This window comes from Balaenoptera physalus, assembly GCF_965194825.1.
Source record: "Balaenoptera physalus genome assembly, chromosome: 1".
NCBI lineage: Eukaryota > Metazoa > Chordata > Mammalia > Artiodactyla > Balaenopteridae > Balaenoptera > Balaenoptera physalus.
The window spans coordinates 195,906,253-195,929,010 of record NC_138882.1 but is presented as its reverse complement, the minus strand read 5'-3'; the positions used below and the strand labels follow the sequence as shown (position 1 = coordinate 195,929,010).

At 64.6% G+C, this 22,758-nt stretch overlaps 2 protein-coding genes across 6 annotated transcripts; both read right to left on the bottom strand.

The window, feature by feature from the left end:
• Positions 1-70: 70 nt before the first annotated feature.
• C1QTNF12 (C1q and TNF related 12) lies at positions 71-4,443 on the bottom strand. The gene is made up of 8 exons (XM_082424964.1): positions 4,023-4,443; positions 1,964-2,080; positions 1,772-1,883; positions 1,522-1,673; positions 1,022-1,130; positions 680-770; positions 406-484; positions 71-262 (listed from the first exon to the last, which is right to left on the bottom strand). The coding sequence occupies exons 1-8, from the start codon at positions 4,188-4,190 to the stop codon at positions 164-166; spliced, it is 927 nt and encodes a 308-aa protein (XP_082281090.1). The 5' UTR covers positions 4,191-4,443; the 3' UTR covers positions 71-163.
• A 2,817-nt stretch (positions 4,444-7,260) lies between these two features.
• Positions 7,261-18,751, bottom strand: UBE2J2 (ubiquitin conjugating enzyme E2 J2). 5 transcript variants are annotated; one of them, XM_082424028.1, is made up of 8 exons: positions 18,544-18,751; positions 17,636-17,725; positions 14,638-14,768; positions 11,936-11,976; positions 9,126-9,228; positions 8,909-9,047; positions 8,513-8,593; positions 7,261-7,914 (listed from the first exon to the last, which is right to left on the bottom strand). In XM_082424028.1, the coding sequence occupies exons 3-8, from the start codon at positions 14,766-14,768 to the stop codon at positions 7,630-7,632; spliced, it is 780 nt and encodes a 259-aa protein (XP_082280154.1). In that variant the 5' UTR covers positions 17,636-17,725; positions 18,544-18,751; the 3' UTR covers positions 7,261-7,629. The 5 variants fall into 5 exon arrangements, with proteins under 5 accessions (XP_082280154.1, XP_082280153.1, XP_082280155.1 ...); XM_082424027.1 differs by lacking the exon at positions 17,636-17,725 and adding an exon at positions 15,167-15,412 and having other exon boundaries at positions 18,544-18,750; XM_082424029.1 differs by lacking the exon at positions 17,636-17,725 and having other exon boundaries at positions 14,638-14,790.
• Between the last annotated feature and the right edge of the window lie 4,007 nt (positions 18,752-22,758).

The window sequence follows — 22,758 nt, the reverse complement described above, 5'->3', positions numbered from 1 at the left end:
CTCCATGGCTGCTTCTGGCCCCGCCCCCCCCACCCCTGCCCCTACAAGGCCGCAGCGACCAGGCGACAGGAAGGGCTGGGGGCTCTTTATTGCTGTGACCCCAGGTTCACCAGAGGGCAGCGGGGTGAGGGTGGCGGCATCTCCCCCGCGGCCCGTCGGCCCCTCACGTGCCCAGGAGCAGGCCGGAGAAGCTGGAGCCGCTCTGGACGGTGAGGGCCGCGCCGGAGCCGTTGTCCACGAAGACGGAGGTGTACTGTCCCGCCTGCAGACACCCACCGTGGACGTCACCACCCACAGGGTCCGGCTGCCGGCCAGGCGGCACCAGCCCATGCAGTGCCCGGGCCGAAGCCTGGAGGCCCAGGACTGCCCCCCGCCCCCCGCTGCCCCACCGGCCCCTGGCCTCACCTGCAGCTGCAGCAGCCCCTGCACGTGCACCGTGAAGACCCTGCCGCCGCTCTCCAGGCCGGAGATGGCCTCCAGGGACCTGGACGCGGGGCCGCAGGGGTGAGGGCACAGTGGCCGTGGGGTGGGCCCCCCACCGCTGCCGGCGCCCAGAGACTCGCGTGCTCCCGCCCCGGTGCTCACCGCGGTCCTGTGTTCAAGGCAGCCCCCCTCCGTGGGCAAGATGGCCCTCGTGCCCCTCAGGACGCCCCCACGACCCCCAGGAGGGCGCACTCACGTGTGGCGATGGCACAGGGACTCGATGCAGACCAGCACACGCACTGTGTCCCGGGCCCTCAGCCGGGCCCTGCCCTGCAGCTCCCTGGGGTCTGCGGAGACAGGCCAGGTCTGCAGCGCCTTCAGGGAGGACGGAGCAGGGGGGGCAGGGGCTGGGGGGCTTCGGGGCACACTGCGGGTTGGGGAGGGTGGGCGTGAGGACCCATCCAGCCCCCAGGGGAGTCAGGGTGGGAGCAGGAGGTGCCTCTGCAATGGGACCCGGGCCTGGGGCCTATAACGTCGGGGGCCACCCGGAAGGCCAGCCCCCACCCCCCCACATGCACCCTGGCCTGGCCCCGCTCACCCACGTGCAGGCTGGCGAAGAATTGGAAGATGGCGGTCACCGGGGCCGTGAACCGACCGGAGGGCAGGCTCAGGCCAGACCCCCGTAGGAAGGCGCCCTGGGCGGCGGGCTGAAGGGACAGCAGGGGGACGCAGGCTACAGGGTCTGGACCCTCACCTCCCACACCCAGCCTGGGGGAGGCGCCTGAGACCAACAGCCCCCAACCCAAAGAGGCCCCAGGTGGGCAGGACAGAGGGGTGACCCGTGCGTCTGCACCCACCCAGGCCTCTGGGCACAGATCGGGGCCCCAAGAACCTCCACAGGGGAGGGTATGCCTGTCCCTGGCCACCTCGGACCCCTCCCCGAGCCTCGGCGGGGCGTGTGCGGGTCCAGGGTCGCCCGGCGGTAGCTGTGGGCCTGCTCGCCTGTGGGGCCCGCCCAGCGTGCTGCCCCCCAGCTGGCGTGCTGGGGCCTGAGCGCCCGCAGTGGATGCCCCCAGGTCGCCCCCCACGCCCGCTCACGGCCTGGAAGCCCTGCAGCTCCACCAGCGTCCTCTTCTCCACCAGCACCGGGCCCTTCAGCCGACAGTGGAAGGCCTCGGACACCAGCCACCTCTCCGTCCCCTCGGGCAGCAGGGGGCCCAGCAGCGCCGAGGACCGACGCTTGGTAGCCTCTGCGGGGACGGGGTGGAGGGGCGGCTCGGCTCAGCTTGGGGTACCCCCAGGGTGACCTCCTGAGCCTCGCGAGAAGAGTGGGCGGAGGGGGACCTACCCTTCAGCATCCCCTGAAACTCCCGAAGCACAGCTTCCTGGGTGACTTCCGCACCGGGGGGTCCTGGGGGGCCGGGGGGCCCGGGAGGCCCTGGGGGGCCAGAGAGGCCTCGCTGGGGGGAAGCAGGAGAAAATGAGGATCGTGGTGGGACCCACAGCCATCCCCATCCTGCGCTTAGACCCCGGGGCTCACCGACTTCTTGTCCTGGCCTCGGCACCGTTTCTTTGAGGCCCCGTCATCGGGGCGCCGGACAAAGTTCAGCCATGTCATGTGGGCATCTGTGAATTCAGGCCCTGAGGCCTCAGGCAGCTGAAGGGTCAGAGGACAGGGCTAGAGTGCTGACCACCGGCCCCGCTGGGCCCTGCCCCACTGCCCCCGGGGGAGAACAGGGAACTGTGGGGCCCTGGGCAGACACAAGGAAGACGGCAACGGGGCACCGCAGGCCACCCCCGGGACTCAGGCCAGGGCCCGACGTCCAGGAGCCTCGGGTCTGCTGCTGTGTTGCCGCAACCGTGGCCCCCTCCTGCTGCTCCCAAGCAGATGGGCACACCCGTGTGCACACGGGGCCGGGCCCCACGTGTCCTGACAGGGGCCCAGCCCCGGCTGAGGCAGGCAGTGGTGGGCAGGAGTGAATTCTCCAGAGCCCTGTGAGGCTGGGGGCAGTGGGCAAGGTCCCGCTCTGTGTTGGGCATGGGGTGTGCCAGCTGGCAGCCCAGGATCGGACCCTGCAAGCCCCCCTCCTACGCCCAGTTTCTGCAGCAGGGCCGCGGGAGAGGCAGGGGCACGCCCAGCCCCAAGGTCAGAGAACGAGACCGCGTGCCAGGGGAGGGGCGTGTGCCGGGGGCTTGGTCCCTCTCTGCGTCCGGGTCTGTGTGCCAGCCTCACACAGAGGTCCCTGAAGTGGCCAGGAGCGCAGCAGACTCTGGTCCGGCAGGAGAGAGCCACTGCCACGAGGCCAGTGGAGCCCTGGCTACTCCCGGCGAGCCGTCCAGGCAGGCAAGAAGAGGGGTCCTGGCCAAGGTCCAGGCCAGCGGTCAGCCCCCAGCACCAAACACGACGAAGGCCCAGGCTCCCAGGGCAGGCCTTTACCCTGGGGAGCTGGGAGGGGCCTGCCAGGGAAGGGAGAGGAGCCAGGAACTTCCGAACGTTCCAGGTCCTCACTTCTGCTATCCGCCTGTTCCTCTGGCCGCCACAGACCGAAGTCATGTTGGAGGACCCGGGGGGGCCGGTGGGGGAGGAGCCCAGCCCCAGCAGGAAGAGCAGGGCTCCTGACGCCTGGGGAGGGCCGTCTTGTGGCAGGGGTGGCATGGCCAGGGACACCCCCTTATCTGCCCCCAGACTGCCCTGCCTTGGCTCTGGAGGGGCAGGCCGGGCAGGGTGGGCCGGGCAGGGCAGGAACTGTCCCCAAGGACCCCTCCCCCAGGAGCCTGGCTCAAGAGCTTGCGTGCCTGCCCCAGAGCCTGCTGGCAGCCCACTCCCCTGGCAGCAGGGCCCGAGGAGGACTCACTCTCCTCAGCCTATCCAGCTGGAAAACGACGCCTCCGGCTCCAATGGGGCCGCGTGGGCCGAGAGCAGCCGGGATGGCCGCCACGGAGACGCCCTCGGGAGGCGGGAGGCCGGGATCAAAGGCTCGAGGGCTGGCAGGGGGCCTGGCCCAGCAACTGCCGCTTCACTCCAGCGGCCACCAGGCCTGCGCTGCTGGGGTCAGCTGTAAGATCCCCTCGGGGAGCCCCAGCCCAAGAGGGTGGAACCCTAGGGCTGAGGCAGGTACAAGAAACTCCTCTCAGAGGGCCGGGGGCAGGCTGGGCCGGGGGCCTCCCAGGCCTGGAGCACGTCCCATGCCAGAGGCCATAGGGGGTGCTGGCTGCCCAGCAGCGGGTCAGGCAAGGGCTGGCCTTGGCCTCACCGGCGGCGGGAGTTGGGGCACCCGGGTTGCAGCAGGGGCTCTTAACTGGCTGCCCGAAGCACCTCCCCAATTTGCAGTCACACCGAATGGCAGCAGGTTGCTCAGGGCATGATGGTCCCTGGGGCTTCAAAGGGTTCAATGTAGCCCACCGGGAAGCCCCTCACGCCCCCACCCCTCCCCAGGCCCAGAGAGGGTCCTCGAGGCCGGCCCGATCCACACTGCTGTGGCTCCTGCCCAAAGCCCCACCCCACCCAGACGGGGACGGGGAGGGGAGGCCTGGAGAGTACAGCGGGCAGAGCCTGCAGGTGGGAGGATGGCGCCCACGTGCGCCCAGACCCTGCATACCTTGGGGAAGCCCAGTAGCCCCTCGCTGCTGGACGTAGTGGCGTTCGGGGCTGCGGGGTGCTGGCCAGGCTTCCGTGGCCTCTTGGGCTCCCGCCGGGCCCTCACGCCCCCGAGGAGCGTGAGCTGCGGCCAGAGGAGGGCTGCGGCGGCCGCCCAGACCCAGCGCATGTTGGCTGCCGGGTCCGGAGCCGGCAGCGGCTCAGTGATGTGAGCCCAGGCGCCCGAAGGCACTCAGAGCCCAGGCGCGGGGGCACAGCCCCGAGGGCTGCCCGGTCACCACTGGTGCATGTCTGCGCAGGACGAGCCGGGCTAACAAGTGAAGCGGGAGGACGCGCCCCTGTCCCCGCAGTTTCCCTCGTGAGCAGAGTGCCCTTGCCGCCCGCGCTGCCGCCAAATAAACCTTCCCCTCCTCCCCAGAGCTGGCGGACTCCAAGGGGGAGGGCTCACGGGCGGCCCGGGGCGTGGATGGGGGCGGAACCCACACTGCTACGGCCCGAGGGGCGAGGCTGGGCCTCCACCCCAGCCCCTCAGGGTGGGGCCCCGAAGCTGCGGGCGGGATGCACTCCATCACAGCCCCTCAGCCGCTTCCTATGACCCCTCTCCTCACCAGCTCTCCCGGACCCTGATCCCTCTGGCCCCGCTCCCGGGAAGGGCAGGGTCTGGAAGCAGGACAGCCGACCCACCGGGCTCCCAGCCTGTCCCAGCCTAGGTGACCTGGGGTGAGCGGGGCCAGCAGGGGAGACTGGTTGACCTCGGAGGAAAGGTGTGGCACATGGCTGCCCCAGAGCCCTTCTGCCCCCTCCTCTTCTTGGGGCACAGGGCCCACCCTTACTGAGGGGCTGCCCTCACCCAGCCAGGCCCCTTGGGCTCTGCAGTCCCCAGGCCTGTCCCCCCAGTGGCTGTGCGCAGCCAGATGAGCCAGCCGAGGAGAGCAAGTGACAGTGGGCAGGTCCCCAGGGGGAGCTGGGGCCCTTCCTCACCTCTGGGCTGCAGGCAGCAAGACGGCTGTAGCCAGGTGGCACCCACAGGCTCCGGTGGGGGCCCGGGTGGAGGCTCGATGCCTAAGGCAGGACCCCCATGGCCAGCCACCCGTCCGCTGGTGCAGCCCAGGGCTACGGGCCGTCAGAGCTGTGGCTGGCCCTCAAGGACCTGCTGCCTGCAGCCCAGCCTTGAGGAAGGTGGCACGGCTCACTACCCTGGGGGGCAGCACAGGAGACACTCCAGACCCTCCCCCACTGGCAGACGTCCAGCAGGAACAACGGGGAAGGAGACCCCGGCCCCAGGCCACATCTACAGTTGGCAGCTACAGGCAGAGCTGCCCCAGAGACAAGCTGGGTGGGACGACGTGAGGAGCGTCTGCCCGAGGACACCCAGCCCCTCCCTCCTGGCTCAGGTGGAGGTGGTCACCTCCCAGGACAGCAGCGGCCGGCCCCGGTGACTCCTGAACTCAATGTGGGGGATCGAGTGTCCGGCTGGTAAGCCCGGGTCTCGAGCAGGTCATGCTGCAGAAGCCCCCTCTGCGCCATCCCCGCTGGGACCCTCCACGTGACGTGCGGCCAACAGCCGGCCAAGGGGCTGCCAGACGGACCCCTCCTCTCCCAGGCTGGGCACCTGTGTCCTGCTGGCCTGGGCCATGTGGACACGGCAGCCGCGCCAGGCTCCGGCACCAGCCCGTGGGTCCTGTGGGTCCCAGCTCCCCCAGTGAGGCTGGACCAAAGGGAGCCTGCTCGAGGCATCCACGCCTCCCAGCCACGGCCACCTACTGCCCGCGGGGAGGCTCAGGTCAGCTGCCCGCGACCCGACCATGGACACAGCGCCTCCACAGGGGAGGACGGGACCTCGGAGCCCCGGCACAGCCCTCAGCAGGCCGCCTGCCCACCGCCCGGGGGGAGCCGCGCCAGCCCCTCAGACCGAGACCTCCGAGCTGCGTCTGCCAGGTGACACCCCAAACCCGGGCCTGGGAGAACCTTCTGAGGGAGAGACACAGGCCCGACAGGACAAGGTCATCTTTTATTTGGGGGTCACATCAGACAGCAAGCCGCCACGGGCGCCAGTGGGAGCCTCTGTACAGCACAGATCTGCTCCCACCGCTGACTGGTTTTTAAAAGTTGAGATTTCACACACAGAAAAGAAAAAACACGTGTCAAGTAATTTCTAATTCCCAAACGTTCCGCCTCCGAAGAACCTCAGGAAACGCGGCGCGTCTGGAAGGGGCACCAACCTCCACAGACGCACCCTCGGGCCGGCAGTGGACGGAGGGAGGTCTGGCAAAGCCGCACCCATCGGGGCCCGGGCCCAGCAGCACAGCACCACCCCGCCACCGGGGTCCACCGTGGGTCGCAGGACACCCAGCTGCCCACAGGCTACCCAGTACTGGGCAGAGAGGGACCTGTGGTATACAGACCCCAAGAGCACAATATTTAGGAACAAAGACAAAATGAAAGACTCTTTTTCACAAGAGCGGGTCGAATACACACAAGCGGTAAATCAAAGAGCAATTTTAAATAAGTTGATCAAAGAACAAAGAACGTCAAAGATGCACCAACACCGGGCTGCACGCGGCTTCCCTGCCGGCCTCTGGAGTGAGGTCACAGGGTGTCGTGCGGTGGCGCCCGGACACGGCGCCTTCCAAACACCGTGCAGGGACGTCATTAGCAGAGACGAGAACAGGGAAACGTCGGCGATTCAGGAGGCGCAGGCCCCAGGTCTGAGACGGCACCCACCGGCGCTGCCCCTGATCCCGGGTGTCCTTCCCGGGCGGCCAGCCTCTAAGAACCGGCCACGGATCCGCTGTGAAAGGGAACGTGTGAGCCTGTCTCCAGGGCAAACCAAAGAGCTGGACCACGTGTGTGGGAAGCCCCACGTGCGCAGAGCCCGCCCGGCGGGTGGGACCCCGGCGCCCGCTGGGAGGTCTCCTCCTTCCGTTAGCGCAGCCAGTGGGAGCCCGCAGGAAGCCATGGGGGTGAGAAAGCCGGCAGCGCGACCGCGCAGGACGCACAGCTCAGCCCCGGTGACAGCCTGTGGTCAGAAAGGAAGCAGATTCTCAACTTCAGCAAAACAGAGCACACGTGCTTTTTCCCAGGAGGAACCTGCTTCGTTCTAAGTGAACACAAATGCCGAAGCCCAATCCCCTGACCCACCCATGGCCGTCCCCGGCCAGCGGGCCCCGGGCCACCCTGCCGGGCCCCCGGCATTGCCTGCCGACTCAGAGCTCCACACTAAGAACGCACGCAGAGTGTTGGATAGGCATCAAGTTTTATATTTTTAAGTGACCAAATCTAATAAAATGAAAAACAGGTTACTAAAATAGGTCCAAAAGACAATACAGGAGATAAGCTATAAAACCAAAGCGTGAGGCCCTCTCGTGGACATGCAGCCTCACAGCCCCCGACGGACGCCAGGGCAGAATGGGGGCTGGGAGTCTCGCGTCTCCTCCAAATCCAACTACACACTTTGGTTTTTGTTTTCTTTTTGAAGGTTTTTAAAAAGCTAACCCCAGGAGTCAGGCAGGCCCGCCCGGTGCTCGGCGGCACGTCCAGCCAGCCCACGTCGAGCTCGGGCCCAGCGTCCCTCGTTTCCGACCACCTCTGCTGGTCGTGGCGGTGGCTCACTCCTGTGCTATGCTTCTCAGCACGTACTTGACCGTGTAGGCGAAGGCCGCAAACCCAACTATAACAAACAAGTTCGCCAGGGCACCGCCCAGGAGTCCGTGGTGCCGGTTGGCCTGCTGGAGCCCCGCGAGGTGCGGCCCAGCCCCCGGCGCGTGCCCGTTGAGGAGCGGAAGCCCGTGCTGGCCGTGGTGCGTCTCCCCGTCTGGAACCACGTCTGGTAAGGGGAGAGCCTGGGGTCTGCTACTGAGTTCGTCTTGTGCTCTCTGTTTCTGCTTAATTTCCTAAGACAAAAACAGCAAGAAACAAGGGTTGGTTGAAACAAGCCAGCTCCTTCAGGGCCAGGGAGGGGACTGCGGTCTACCACAGAGACCCTGCAGGGTCGGCGGGCAATGGCTGCACACGTTTCGTCCTGACAACTGCCCTCGGAGGCAGTGCCACCGCTAATCCTGTTTAACAGACGTGGAGGCCACGTGACTTGCCCAAACCGCCAAGCCTACGCCTCACGAGCTAGGACTGAGCCGGGTCTGAGCTACCCTGAGCCACCAGGGCCCCGACCTCCGTGCGGCTCAGCCTCCGGTTCACGGCCAGGTTCTCTGCTCCGGCACCACGACCAGCAAGCATCCCTGCCCCTCACCCCCGGCCCGCCCAGGACCTCGCCAGGCCCAGCGGCCTTCCCCTGACCTCTCCCCGTCTCCGACCCACCATCCAGCCCCCAGGCCCCGGAGGAGAGGGTCAGGTCTTTGCACCTAACACGTCGCCCCCACTCCCGGTCTGCAACACAGGGGCACACAGGAGCACACGTTCTCTGTGGAAAGTATCAAATCCAAGTGTCCCTGACGTGGGGAAAGCAAAACTAATGGCCAACTTTCACTTTCTTACCTCCACGACTTCCGGAAACAATTCACAAAACACTTTGTCTTTTAAATTAAACACTAAGCTTTGTGCAGCCAGTTGTCTTTTCTAGGAAGAAAAAAGGAGAAATATCAGCCCGAAGGCTAATTTCAATTCTTCCACATTCTAACAAGAGACGGACTGACAGGCGAGGGCTGCGGTCTTCACGCTGTGGAAAGGACTCCACAAGCGTGCTCCTCGTGACAAGCTGACGTGCGGTCTCCTAAGGCTGTTACCTTCCTGCGGCATCCGCTGATGATGCCAGACCTGACCCCTGCTTGACACGGGAGAGACATGAAAGCCCGGTAACGAGGAGTCGCCGTCCCGACCGCGTGCAGCAGCCGTGGAGACCGACCGCACTGCCCCCCTCCCGGCCCCGCTCACTGTGAAGTCCGACGTCTCAATGCTGCCCAGGGTGGGGCCCTTCTCCACCATGAAGCTCAGCAGCCCCGTCAGGATGGTGGAGACGGACCAGGCCGGGTTCCACGTGTCTGGGTGGAAATCCGTGATGGAGAGACACAGCCTGAAGAAAGGGGCCCAGTCAAGGGGTGCACACCCCTCAGCACCTCAGTCCCACTTCAGAAGCGCCCAGACGCCTTACCTCGTGTTGCACTTAAATCTTCCATTGGGAGTTAGCATATAAATACTAGGAGGTTTAAAAGGAAATTCCCTGGGAAAAATTAGTTTTCCGTGATAATAGCCACCTGTATCGGAACAGAGAAGGAGCCTCGTCATCGTTCAGAGCGCGACAGGCCGCACCCTCACCGCCCTCGGGGTCCCGGCCCGGCACGCCCCCGCCCCGCTAGGTCTCCCCACCCCCTACCCACCAGCCGACCATCCCTGGAACTCACACACCTCACTGGGGCTCACGCCCACCAACCTGGGGGGGCCCTTACCCCCCATGCCGACTACACGCCCCTCCTCCACCCTCGCGCGCCCCCTCCCCGAGAGCAGAGCATCAGGACAGAGCCTGCACAGGCTGCTCGCTGGCCCACGTCCACCCCGCGAGTGGCAGCTCTTCCGGTCCCCTCACTCCTGCACCACCTGCCTCTCCTCCCCCAGACCACACCCAGCAGCAGGCGAACGCGCCGTCATTTCCCCCCCTTAAGAACAAGTAAACAACGAAACTCTGCCCCCCGCTCCCCTCCAAGCCCTGCCAGATGCTCCCTCTCCTTTATGTAAAATTCCTGGCCTTGAAGTCACGACATGCCCGCGGGGCCACGTGACCCCATCTCAGGCCTCACTACCATTCCTCAAGGCCCCACCCGAGCCCGGCTCCTTCCGGTGTCCCCACCCCACCCCCGTCACTGTCACTCCTGCTCCGTCACTGTCCCTCCTGCTCCGGAACGCGCCGCGCCCCAGCCACACCATCCCGTCCACACGACACCGCGAGTCTCAGAACCAGGCACGGTGACTCCCCCGGTTATATGATTTTAAAAAACTATTTTAGCTATTCTAGGTCCTTCGCCTTCCCGTGTAAGTTCTAGAACCAGTTTTTGAATAAGCCTGTACTCACCTACAAAAACCTCTGTCAGGGTTTTAATGGGACACTGTAAAACCTCTAGACACAGATCAACACTCGTGGACTACCGGGAAGCCCGCCTGAACTGCGAAACTAGTGTCGCAGTTTCGGCACCGGCAGAGCCCAGCGCAAGGACCGGGTCAGCGGGCAACCGACACGGAGCCAGACTGACGTGGACACGGGAGGGAAGGGTCAGAACATCCAGAAGTCAGAGGAGCAAATGAGGAGGGAGCCAGAGTCCACACAGGCCCAGACCCTGAGGCCTGAGAGCCAGCCGCCAGATGCGGCAATTCTGAGGGTCCCTCCGAGACCCCGATGGGAACAGGGTCAGCAGAGGATGGCACTGCAGCCAGCAGAGCCCTGAGCTGAGGAGGGGACAGGCACCAGGAGAGGACACAACAGCAGGTGCTGAGGGGAAAAGGGGAGCAGGGCAGTGGGGGGGGGGGGGCGCAGTGGAGGAGGGGGAGGGCAGCAGAAAAAGCTTTGGTCTCCGAAGGAAACCTTGACAAGGAGGATGACAATTTTCCCAGCCTGACGACCGGGAACAGCAGGGACACAGAGGAGAACAGATGGGGCAAATGAAAGCAAGAGTGACAGGGTTGGGTCTGGAAAAGGAGAGCCTTTCATCCAGGTCAGAGGGGCTGGGTGGACGGGGGTCTCCTGCAGCCCCAGCCACCACACCGCTCGCTCGGGGCTGCCCTCTCCTCTCCCTGCCACCTCTACCCTGCCCAGGTGTCAGCCTCACTTACGCCACCAACAGTGCTGGCTGGTCCTGGGGGCGGTGTGTGTGGGGGGCTCTCGTCACACAATTAGTAAGCAAGTGTTCACTACTGTATGGGAAACACTAAAACCACAAAGAATAAAAAAACTTTAAAACCAGGCATGATCCTGCTTGCGAGAGAACACTGCTCATTCTCGGTACCTATCCAAGTTCGCTAAAAACGTACTGTGCGTCTCTTAAGTGTTTTAACACGAGCTGTGCAAGCTGTTCTGCAGCCTGTCTTCCGCCCTTTCTCCTGGAACCCCACGCAAGGCCATCGCCGAGCCCGTTACCCTGTGGTCATGACACGCCCACCCTATAGACAGGCTTCTGCACACTGTTTCCCTAGGGCAGGTCATCCCCCAACAGGGATTCCTGGGCCACAAGAGTCCCACGAGGCTAGTGACCTGTCTGCCCGACTACCCACAACACCCCTGGGCATCCAGAGCACCCACGCGCCCTCCCCAGCAGCACGGGTCCTGCAGCGGAATCGAACGCACCAGCCCACAGCAGGAAGACACAAGCGCGCTGCTGCAGCCACCCAAAATCAGGAGCCAGGGACTAGAGTGCCCACCTGGCCACGGCTCTGCCCCAGGCTCCACCACCCGGAGGCTGGCGCCAGGCTCCCCTCGGGCCCCTGGAGACTCACTGACAGGCAGCTCCGAGGTCTGTCTGCAAACACCAGAGGATGCTGGGTGGCATCGCCTGACCACGGCAGGCCCTGCGGCCCCTACACCTCAGGGCCCTACCCGCACAGGGGGCCGCCCCTCAGCTCACAGGACTCAGCACAGAGTGAGCGCTCAGGAAATGCCCTTTCTTTCCTTCAACAATACACACGTTGGTCTTACTTTTTCCCCGTCTGTTCTCCCAGCTCTGATCCCATTGACGTCAGAGGCTGGGTAAATTCGATACTCACAGCAGCCCCTGAAGACGGAGGCACATGGGCAAAACGAAACTGAGCAAACCCCTCTAGGACTTGCAGGAAACCAGAAGGGGTTCCACATGCGTGCGGTCTACCTCACGCACATCCAAACCAGAAACAGTGTTATTTACAAATAGAAAGTGTTTCTCAGGCAATGGCAGTTCTGAACACAGACACTTGTTCCTCTAACTCGGGGCAAAGACTTACCTTCGTAGGGAGTCATCTCAGGGCCTCGGACCACATAGTGCCTGAGGGAGGGAAGAAAATGAGTTGGCTTTGGGGACGGCAAATTCTCCAAAATCTGAGTCACTCCAAGGCCGGGGTTTTTAGCACCCACCCGAAACTAGACGTTCATAGACGTTCAGTAGGTGAACTGAAGGGTGAACCCGACCAGCTACCCAGCTCCCCAGTTTCTCCAGCTGCTGGCGTGTTAGCCACTCTGTAACGGGATCAGAGAGGCTGCGTCTCCCAAGTTTTCCACAGAGTACTTTTGTATCCACAACACAATATGCAAAAAGCTAATCCTCTCTAACCGTTAGCGTCAACTGACGATTTAAAAATTAACTTCAGGGCTTCCCTGGTGGCGCAGTGGTTGAGAGTCTGCCTGCCAATGCAGGGGACACGGGTTCGAGCCCTGGTCTGGGAGGATCCCACATGCCGCGGAGCAGCTAGGCCCGTGAGCCACAACTACTGAGCCTGCGCGTCTGGAGCCTGTGCTCTGCAGCAAGAGGGGCCACGATAGTGAGAGGCCCATGCACCGCGATGAAGAGTGGCCCCTGCTTGCCGCAACTAGAGAAAGCCCTCGCACAGGAACGAAGACCCAACGCAGCCAAAAATACATAAATTAAAAAAAAAAAAAAATTAACTTCACAATTTATTCTTGAGACGCACCTGAAATCTGGTATTTTTCAGCATGCCCAAATATCACGCAGTAGCTAACCCGGGAACAGCTGGAGACACGCAGAGGCTGGGTCCCCGGCCCTGACGTCCTGGAAGAACCAGACTCGACCTCAGAGCAACTGCCCTCGAGCAGGAGGGACAGGGACAGCCCGTGATTGTCTCCGAAGTCCTCACACGCAGGGAGCCTCAGACCAGGAGCACCAGCCCCATGGCCTCTGCTCTCCATGCAGATACACGAGGCCTCATCTCTACGTCAAGAAGCGTTTGAGCTTATGAATTTTTTTTTTTTTTTTGGCCGCACCTCTCGGCTAGTGGGATCTTAGTTCCCCGATGAAGGACTGAACCCGGGCCCTCGGCAGTGAGAGCGCAGAGTCCTAACCACTGGACCACCAGGGAAGTCCCTGAGCTAATGAATCTTCAAAAAAGACAGAAAAGCACAAAGAAGAAAGTAGACCTAACGAAAAATACCACACCAGACACACTGTGCACAGGTCAGTAACCACCCCTTCAGGCACTGCTTCCCACCAGGACACTGCGACAACCCCTACCGTCTGCTGCCTGATAACGTCTGACTCAAAAAATACTGTTGTCCTATGTCAGCAGACCAAGAACACACCGAGGAACGTGGCCTTAATTTGTTACTGCTCCCAATTCCTGTGCCCAATCTGAGGACACCGGGAAGGGCCTGGGGCAGCAGAGCAAGGAAGGCTTGGAGGACAGGCCTCTTCCAAAAAAGCACGCTCTTCTCCCAGCTGAAGCGACAGACACGCTCAGCTGAGCAGAGGGGCCCACGCAGCAGGCCTGACGCTGCCGTCCTCAGCCAGCGTCTGGGAACTGGATTCCAAGGGGTTCTCATCACCCCAAAGCATCTCAACTACTTGTGCAAAAAACGTGGTTAATGCTGAAGGGAAGCCTGCTGTCCTGCTGGGAGTCTGGAATACCGGTGGGCACCAGGCAGAGGTGCCCGTGCCCCACGCCACTGAAATCCCTGGTGCTCAGTCCCGAAAGGGCTTCCCTGGCGGCTGCACCTCACACGGCTTGTCACAGCTGGCCGCAGCGGAAGGGAAGCTTGCGTCTGGTCTCCAGTGGACTCTGCCCTGCGCCTCTTCCTTTGCAGCGGGTCCTCCTAGCGAATGATGGAGCGTAGGACCCGACGCACATGCAGCAGGGGCCCACACAATGAGGATGTTCCCCTCGACTGCCATGGAACCCATCTGTCCCCCTGCCAACTACGTCCTGGGGGCCACGCTTGGTTTTTGTCGCCTGGGGGCAGGGAGAGCTCTGCTGCGACACTGATGCTCCCCCACATGCCAAGGCCAGCCTCCCCCTGGGACCCTCCACCCCACCTGCCAGCGCTGGCCCTTCTCTGCAAGCCAAGGGAGGAACGTAGACCCAGGATCCTCGAACACCTGTCCAACTGGGAAAATACTTTTTAACTCAGATCTCTTTTCTCTGGATTTTAAAAAAATTTCTAAGTATTTGTTAAGAACAAAACATAACAAGGAGAAAACGCTCCTTAATATTTCAGCCCTACACTTTGTCTCTCACAAACTCACCAGCAAACCTGGTAGGGGCACTACAACACGGCGAGAGTCACTATGAAACGCGTATTCACAAGACACAGGGCTGGAGCATCAGGACCCGTCCCCCCGGCACCAACTCGCCAAAGACAGGGCAGCTCACAGCACCAAGAAGCCAAGAGCAGAGAAGCAGAGTCTAAACGTGTAGCTCCTCCAACAGCCGTGAGGCCTGCAGGCCCCAAAGCCTCCCCCAGCAACGACCTCCTCTCTGGCCCCGGCGGGCAGGGGTCAAGGACAGCCCGCCACATCCCCGTCTGCTGCCCACCGTGGAGACAACCGGACAGCGTCTACAGGCCTCACAGTCAACTCACACCCGCCAAGGGCGCAGGAGGCCCTTCCCTGCGCCGAGATGGCCCATCCGGCCCACGCAGCCCAGCCAGAGAAGCCGGGTGACAGGCGGTGTGGGCGAAGGAGGACGCAGAGCCTTACCACTCAAGGATGTTGGAAGGGAGGGGCTCGGCACAGATGTAAGGCACGGGGTCCTTCTTAATCCGGAGGTAGTCCTGCTTCAGGCGCTGGGTGGCTGTCGTGGGCGCTCTCTTAGCGCTGTTGCTGCTCATCTGTGGAAGACAAGGGGCCACGCTGACGAGGACACAGGTGTCCCCTGCCGCCCTCCCTACAGGCGGCCTCCGCCACCCAGGGTCGAGGCCCATGGGCCGCGCTGACTTGCCCGCGCCCTCAGACACCCGCGGGCCTTGCGGAGTCCCCTTTCCTGTCTGCCCCGCTAGGATCTTCGCTGACACGACGTCATCAGACGGAAAGGTTAAGAAAAACCCTGCAGCCGCGCTCCTGCTTTCAAAGAAGCTCCACGGGGAGAAAGAGCTCTATCTGCAAGGGTCGCGGGAGGGGGCCCTGACCGCCTGCCACGTGGGCATCTCCCCAGCGCCATGCTGGGTGGTGCCACTCCCCCGCCACGGCCCACCGAAGCCCGTTGTTAAACATTTTGCAGCACACCTACCACGGGTCACAGGTGGGTGGGAGGAACAGAGGAGCAGAGGAAGAGCCTCTTCCTGGGACTGGAGAGAGAGATGGGGACCCCAGAGAGACTCGGGAAGCGGCAGCCGGACGGGCAGAGATAAGGAAGCGTGCTGCGTCCAGGACACAGCACTGGGGCACCGCGGCAGGTGAACAGCGGCCGACGAGGCCAACCAGGGATGCGAGGCCAGGCCGTCAAGCGGTGCCCACAAAGACTTTAGGCCCAAACCTTAAGGCAAATCAGATCTCCTGTTAGAAAGGTCACGCGGGTGGCCCAGCAGAGGATGGATGGGACAGCACGGGACAGACAGGATGGCACAGGACAGCACTGACGGCTGGGGGCGGGGAGGGAGGGAGCAGCCTTCAAGGCAAGAGACCTGGCCTGCTCAGGGGGCCCTGGGACACCGCAGCTCTGCCCCAGAGGCGGGAGGGCGGGACGAGGGTGCGGAAGACAGGGCTCCCCACTCTCACGGGCGCCAGAACGGCTCCAGCGCAATCCACTTGACGTACTAGAATTTCTCACAACGTGAGGTGGAAAGGCAAAAAGGTTCTACCGCTAAAAATAAAGCGTGAAAGCCACTGGTGTAAAACACGGTGGAGACAGAGGACACACCAGGGTGTGCAGCTCAGGATGGAAAGGAGTGTCCAGGCTAGAGGGGAGGCCAACTGGACGGGGCAGTGAGGGAGGAGTCACTTTGCCCGTGCTCCCAACCTGTCCCGCCGCAGCACCGGACGACAGTGGCCAGGGTCTCCACCGGGAGCCACTCCCCGCACCGGGCCGGCCCCTCCTCACCTCAGCCAGGGGCCTCTGCACGCTTCTTCCCGCCCATCAGTCTCTGCCCACGTCGCGCTTCTTCCCGCCCATCAGTCTCTGCCCACGTCGCGCTTCTTCCCGCCCATCAGTCTCTGCCCACGTCGCCTCATCAGAGGCCACGGGCTCCTGCCCGGTGGGGTCCTCCGCAGAGCTCCCTCTCCACCAGACGACCAGGGCTCGCTGTCTCACTCTGCGCCCCCGGGGGCACCGGCAGTGGTCCCACCGCACGCATCACAGCGCAGCCCTGCTTCCTGCTCTGGGGCCGCTAACCCTCGGATCCCCATTCGCCCCCACTCTCCCCAGCCCCACCACACCCCCCGACGCAGGGCCCGCTGCGCTCTGCCCGTCAGAGACCGCGAGACTTCCGCCCAGCCTCCCGGCGCGCAGTCTCCCTCCATTTCAGTCCATCCCGTTCGCTGAAGTCGGGTGACCCTTCTCCCCGCACAGCTCTGATCGCAACCCTTCAGGACACACCCAGAACTGAGCAAATAAACGTCAACACCTCCAGCACCTGCCCAGTCCTCTCAGGAGCAGCCCCAGACCGCCCGCTAGTCCCCGACCCCCAGGGCCCCTGACACGGCCTGAGCCGACCCCTTCCTCATCCCAACCACACGGCCACTTCCCGCTCCAGCCTCTACCGGCAGACGACTCGCCGAGGCCCTGGTCAAGTGCCTCCACGCCACCCAGCTCCGCTCCGCACAGGTGACCGCCAGGCCCCAGCACACACCACTGGCCGGTGTGCCCCCTGCAGGTGGCTAGACCAGCTTGGGGGGAGCGCTCCCCCCGCAGCCCCGCCCCAAAGGCCGGAGAAGCCAAGGGGACCAGGGCGATGTGTAGTGACAAACACAGCGACAGTCCAAAAGCAGGGCCACCGCCCAGGACTCGTTTCCTTTAACTGCTCGCCGCAAAGTTAACTCTGCCGACGCAAAGCAGCTCCCCGGGTAATTCAGACACAGCCGTGCGGGCCTCAGTCAAGCGGCCAGCTGGGTGCTTCACGGAGGATCGTGCACGGCCACAGAAAATAAACAAAACAGATCCTGCCGGGCTGGGCGCAAATGCACTTTTCTCTCGCTTTTGCTTCCAAAGCCGACTTGCAATCCAGCTACCGGGTCCCTCAAAGGAAAGGGCTCCCTCTGCGCAGCGCCCTCAGGCCCCTCTGGGTGACGTGAGCTGGCCTCTCCCAATCTGCCCGTGAGCTCAGACCAGGCGCCTCCACAGACCACGAAGCGCTCCTTGAGGTCCCTTCGGGCCAAGTTCCCACGGAGAGAGCACGTAAGGCGTGTTACACTGAAGGAAACAGGGCGCAGACGTCCAAAAACAGAACCGAACAAGAAACGGCCCGAGCACAAAACTGCAGGGCAGAGAAGCTTAAGACGGGCAGCCTGAGCCAACGTCTCGGGCACGGGTCCCTCCGGGACCGCGGGGAGACAGACGCGCCGCCCGCCCCTTTCTCCCGCTCAGCGGCCGAGTGCTCCGGTGACGGTGCGGCACGAGACCTTGGCCTGACCCGCCAGAGAGCACGTGACACACCCGTGCCCGGGACTCGCATGGAAGTCTCTCCCTTCACCAGCAGGATTGCTTCACAGGCTGGACGGAGGCCCGGGGCTGATGGGGGCCGCCCCGTCGCCACTCCCGCACCTGCCAGAGATCCGCGCGGCCAAAGTGTGCAGATGACTGAGCGCCAGTTCCATGTGCCGAGATCCAACGGTGCCTGCAGACATGCGGGACCTTTCAATCAAGCGAGACCCTTAAGTTCCTCTCCGCGGAAACGAGCCTACACCGAGGGCCCCTCACCTCCAAAGAACAGAGCCCCGACCACCGCCCTCACTAGCTTCGCTCGCCGCCCCCTCCACCGGCTGGGGCCTGACCTCTCTGTTTCATGCCTAGGCCCGCGTGCGGTCGGGAATGCATGGGAACTAAACACAAACCAACTAAGTCGTGCTAATTGGAAAAGGGGCGAGACGCTTACACCTGGCCAGGCGGGAGAGCGGGCGTGCACAGGTGAGGAGCCGGCCCAGGGCCCACTCCGGCCGCCCGGCGTGGAGCTTCCCACTCTGACAGCCCGGATTTTCTCTCAGTTACCACCCCAAAGGCGTCAACCAGGCACGCTCACTGCTGGGCGGACGTAAGAGGCGGTCTGGGGTCCTAACTGCTCGGGGATGAAGCGACGGCGGGCTGGACGGCAGTCACCCCATCCCAACACGGATTCCCAGGACAGTTTACGAACCAAGCTCTACGCCGGCCCGTCCTGACGGCGGCCGCAAGTGTGCCACTAACGGGAGGCCTTTCCGTGGGACGCCAACCGTGTAACCACCCGAATCCCCAAGCTGGCCGGAGGGAGGACGAGCCGCCCCGGAGCCCCGGGCGCCCCGCCGTAACCGAAATCGGGTTCCGCGCACGGAAGCTCCAGGCCGGGCCCCACGAGCGCGGACGGGGCGGGGATGGGCCGTGCGAAGGCCCCGCGCCCCCGGCCCGCCGCTCGGGCCGGCTCCGGCGGGGCGGACGCGCGGCCGAGGCCCCGGCACAGGCCCGCGGCGCGTGCTCACCTCTCCCCGTCGCCGCACGTGGGCCGCCGCCGCGCTCAGGCTCGCCGTGCTCGAGGCCAGAGCAGGGAGCGGGAGAGTGGGGCCCGCGCCGCAGAGTTGCACCGCGCCAGGACCGAGCCCACCCCGACTGCCGCCGCTGCCGCCGCTGCCGCCGCCGCCTCTGCTTCCAAGATGGCCGCTCGAAGGGGCGGGGCCATTCCCGCTTCCGGTTCCGGGGCGCGGTTAGTTTGGGGGGGGTGGCGACCGCTCTAGGCGGCCGGGCGGATGTCGCCTGCGTCTCGCTGCCGCCACCCGCCCCAGGAAGCGGAAACAATCGGCGCATGGGCAGTGGCTTGCAGCCCCGCGGGGCGGGGCTCGAGCCATTCTGCACGTCTGGTCGGCCAGCGAGGGCCATCCGGTTGATCCTTCGGCCGCAATCCTGTCTGGCTGGCGGCCCCGGGGACAGTCAGCGGCCACAGCGGACCGGGGCCCCCCACCCAGCACGTTCCCCTCCTCACGACCCTCGGCCTTACGCGGGAAGACAGGTCCTGTTAGAGGGTGACCCCCGCGGTGCCGGCGTGAACCCCGCCCTACTTCTCTGGGACGCCGACCCTCCCACCGGCCCCCTTTCAAAGGATCGGCCCAGTGCGGACTGGAGGGCCCAGTTCTTGTGCCCATTTAACAGGAGAGCGCGGGAGGCACTCTGCGTCCCCGGGCCTCAGTGACCGAACCACCCGGGGCCCTGAGAATCGAGTCCTGGGTGTCCTTGTGTGGCCGCGGTGTCGCGTGGGACCCGGAGCCCCTCCAGACCCTGTGCCAGGTGGGGTCCGCTGTGGGAAGCCTGCCCAGCCCCTGCCCAGGGGGAGAGCTGTCCTCATAAAAAGTGTTGCAGTGTTTCCCGACCGAATTTTCTACCCAGCCCATGAATAGGGTCATTACGCACCGTGGATGCCGCACTGAGGCTGGCTTTCCGCTCCCACGGTCCCCTCCCTGGCCCTGGGGGAGGGGGAGGCAGAGCAGGGCGGTGGGGCGGCCAGGGAAGGCCCCGGGGAGCAGAGGGTACTGCCGCTGGGACAGCATCGAGACAGCCCTGACCACGGGGCCTGGAGGTGTCGTCTGCACCTCACATCTGCCTTGGGGAACACTGGGGGGCACGTGAGGATGGCACACAGGTGGGTTTCTGGAAAAGGGAGGGCTGGGCAGCTGGGCAGGCCGACACACTACCCTTCCTGGTGAGTGGGGCTGGGGGTGCCCACACAGGCTGTGCCAGTGCCGGCTCGGCTCTGAGGCTGGCGGTGGTCATCAGCCAGGACCCATCCAGAGGGGCCGTCGCTGGGCAGAGCACAGGGCTCCGTGCAGCAGAGCTGCGGTTCAAACCCCGAGTTCTCACCCCTGACCACGACCCTGACTGCGTCTCGGAATAGACCACCGGGCAACGGGGTAACTGACCACGTGGCGATTGACGGTGGGCTCCAAGCACTGACGGGTCTAGCCATGGCCACTGGCAGAGGGTGGGCGGGCGGCCACGCTCACCCCCGAGGCTGGCCCACCCAGGGCACCTCAGGCAGGATCTGAGCGGCCACTGCAGGGCTGGCCCCAGGCCCGGGGCGGAAGCAGAAGGAGTGCCTGTCGTCCCTCGGCCCAGCACCAGGCGAGTTGGCCCGTGGGAAGCCAGCCTGCTACGTCTCTGGCCCCCAGTGTCCCCCGGCGCTGGCCCTCCATCGTCCTGGGGAGGCTGGCAGTCCCCAGGCCCCACCTCCTGCTGCCACGCTCAGGAAATAGCTCAGCCTGCCCTTCACTCCCCCGCCTTCCCCCCAACCCGGGCTCTGCCATCCCCACACAGGGTGGGCCCAGCTGTTTTTAGCTCACGGAGAGTTCTACAAGGGAGGCCACCATGAGGCACCAGGGTGTTTCAAGCACAGGTGTGGGGCAGACCCACAGCCGAACCCCGAGCCACACACGGGCAGCGTCACACACTCTGCCCACCGCAGCCGGCCGGAGTCCCCTCTGTGGTGGCAGGAGCCCCTGCCTGCCACTGCGGTCAATGCCTGGGGGATGGAGAGTTTCTGCAGTTGAACCGAGGAGGCCCCTTACCCTCCGGCAGGCACGGACTCTAGATGGTCCAGCCCCAGGGCGGGGAGGACGCCCCCACCTGCCCACCCCCCCAGGAATCCCGCACACACGTGCAAAGCCCATGGGCTCAGACTTCACGTCTGTTGCACCGGAATCCCCCCAGGGCCAACTCTGAGCTGTCCCTGAGGGTGGGGATGCCCACAGGCGTGGAAGTGGAGCCCAGGCACCCGCAGTCTGCAGGGCAGTCCCGGCCTGCAAGGGGACGCCTTGGTGCCTCTAGGCCCAGCCTCGGTGAAGGCCACCACTTGAAGGCCCACTGGGGCCGTGCTCAGCAGGCTAGGGCCAGCCGTCCTTCTGGGGAGAGGGCAGGGGACGGGGGCCCTCCACCTGTCCCTTCTCTAATCCTTTCAACGTACAGTCGTCAAGGAGGGGCCACATGGGCCCATGTTGTGCGGGAGCTGGGGACGCCCTGTCCTGCCCCAGCCAGCACCTCCTGCTCCTCCGGGGACTGGAGGGGCCTGGTGAGGCAGGCGAGGGGACGGGCCCAGAAGGGAGGAGGGGGCTGCTGGCCTCGCTGCCACTGGATGCAGTCTCTGTGTCTCTGCCCTCTCAAAGGCAGGCTCTGGGGTGGCCTCCTCAGGAGGAGGAAGGAGGGGCTCTGACACTGGCCCAGTGACATCAGTTGGTCTCACCTCTGAGCCTCGAGGAAACTCAGTCCCACTTTGTACTTGAGAAAACGGGCTCAGAGAGGTTGAGTAACTTGGGCAATGTCACACAGCCGATGAGTGACAAAGCTGTGATTCGCACTCACGCCCAGGTGAGTCCAGGGCCAGCTCTTCCCCAAGCGTGACTTCCCTCTCCCAGAGGTCCCCTCTGGCCATCTGCCTCCTTCCAAAGCCACGAGGCTGGTGACCTCACGCCTCCCCAGAGCCAAGGCCCCACCAGAAGGGCCTGGTGGAGGTGGGGGCTTCCTCCCTCATCTCAGCCCAGGTCCTTAGCACCGATTTGGGGTGGGGTGTCAGGAACCCAGAGCCTGTGTGGGGAGGGGCAGAGGGCCTGAGCCGACCCCTCAAGCCTGGGACCAGGCTGAGGGTCTGGTCATTTGGGTTGGCGAGGCCTCTGGGTCATCCTAGAGCCATGTTGGGTCCCCCAGCGTGTCACCCTGGGGCTGTCCTGCCTTCAGCACACTGGCTGGCCTCATGCAACCACACTGAGGCCGAGGGTTTCAGCATCCGAGATGGTGTGTCCCTAGGGTGTGGTGCCATCTTCGTGGGTGGTGCATGGTCTTAGTATCTCCTGGGAGGCTGAGCTGTGGGCGCCACCTCCCACCCAGGCCCCAACTCCTTCCCACAGTCTGCGCCTGTCCCAGGGGCTGGGCAGCCAGCCCTGGGGGACCCCTGTGTTCTGGGGATGTAGGCCCCTTCCCAGCGACCCTTGGCCACAAACACCTGTGGTCAGAGGCCTGGCAGGTGGGGGCGAGCAAGCATCCTCGCAGGCCAGGCTGGAGGAGGGCGGACGGGGGAGGGCGTGTGGGGTCTGCTGCAGCGGGGGTCCCTCCTCGCCCTCCACAAACCTCGGGCCCCTCACCCGGGCCAGGGCCAGGGCCCCAGGCCTGGCTCCAGGAACCCGGGCAGGAAAGCTTCCCCCGGGGGAGGACGCCGGTGCCTGCAGCCAAAGGCTTCCCCTTCCAGGACCAGAGCAGGTGTGACTGCCGCCAGCCGGGCCCCTCCCCACCGCCACGCCCCACGCCCAGCCTGTTATAAATAGGAGGCTGCCTGGCCAGCGCCGGCCGCGGTCCGCTTTGTCACCTGCTAGAACCACCACCAGCACCGCCACTGTTGCAGCCACCCAGCACGGGAGGTTGGAGGCACCCACCCAGGGAGCGCCTGAGGTGGCCCGTGGCCGGGGCAGTTGGGGCAGGCCATCTCTCGGGGTCTCCCCTGCCTGAGGTGGAGGGGCCACATCCCACGTGAGAGGGCAGGGGCTCCCGTACACACCTTCATCACGCCACCCCCACTGACAGAGGGCTTGCTGTGTGTGACAGGTGTGTGTCCGTGCACGTGTGTGTGTGCGTGCGTGTGCCGCGTGAAGGGGCCATGCACCCTTGCTCCTGGCGCGGCTGAAGCGTTGGGGACCCGCGGTGCCCACACTCGCCCCGGCACA

What these genes read in the sequence shown, in the direction of transcription:
- C1QTNF12 (XM_082424964.1), bottom strand. Translation starts at nt 4,190, where the DNA reads ATGCGCTGGGTCTGGGCGGCCGCCGCAGCCCTCCTCTGGCCGCAGCTC. An exon ending in GGCTACTGGGCTTCCCCAAG is followed by an intron (nt 2,081 to 4,022) that starts GTATGCAGGGTC and finishes CTGACCCTTCAG; the next exon opens with CTGCCTGAGGCCTCAGGGCC. An exon ending in CTTCGCCAGCCTGCACGTGG is followed by an intron (nt 771 to 1,021) that starts GTGAGCGGGGCC and finishes CTGTCTCCGCAG; the next exon opens with ACCCCAGGGAGCTGCAGGGC.
- UBE2J2 (XM_082424028.1), bottom strand. Translation starts at nt 14,768, where the DNA reads ATGAGCAGCAACAGCGCTAAGAGAGCGCCCACGACAGCCACCCAGCGC. An exon ending in TTGAGACGTCGGACTTCACA is followed by an intron (nt 8,594 to 8,908) that starts GTGAGCGGGGCC and finishes TTTTCTTCCTAG; the next exon opens with AAAAGACAACTGGCTGCACA. An exon ending in TGTTTCCGGAAGTCGTGGAG is followed by an intron (nt 7,915 to 8,512) that starts GTAAGAAAGTGA and finishes TTTTTGTCTTAG; the next exon opens with GAAATTAAGCAGAAACAGAG.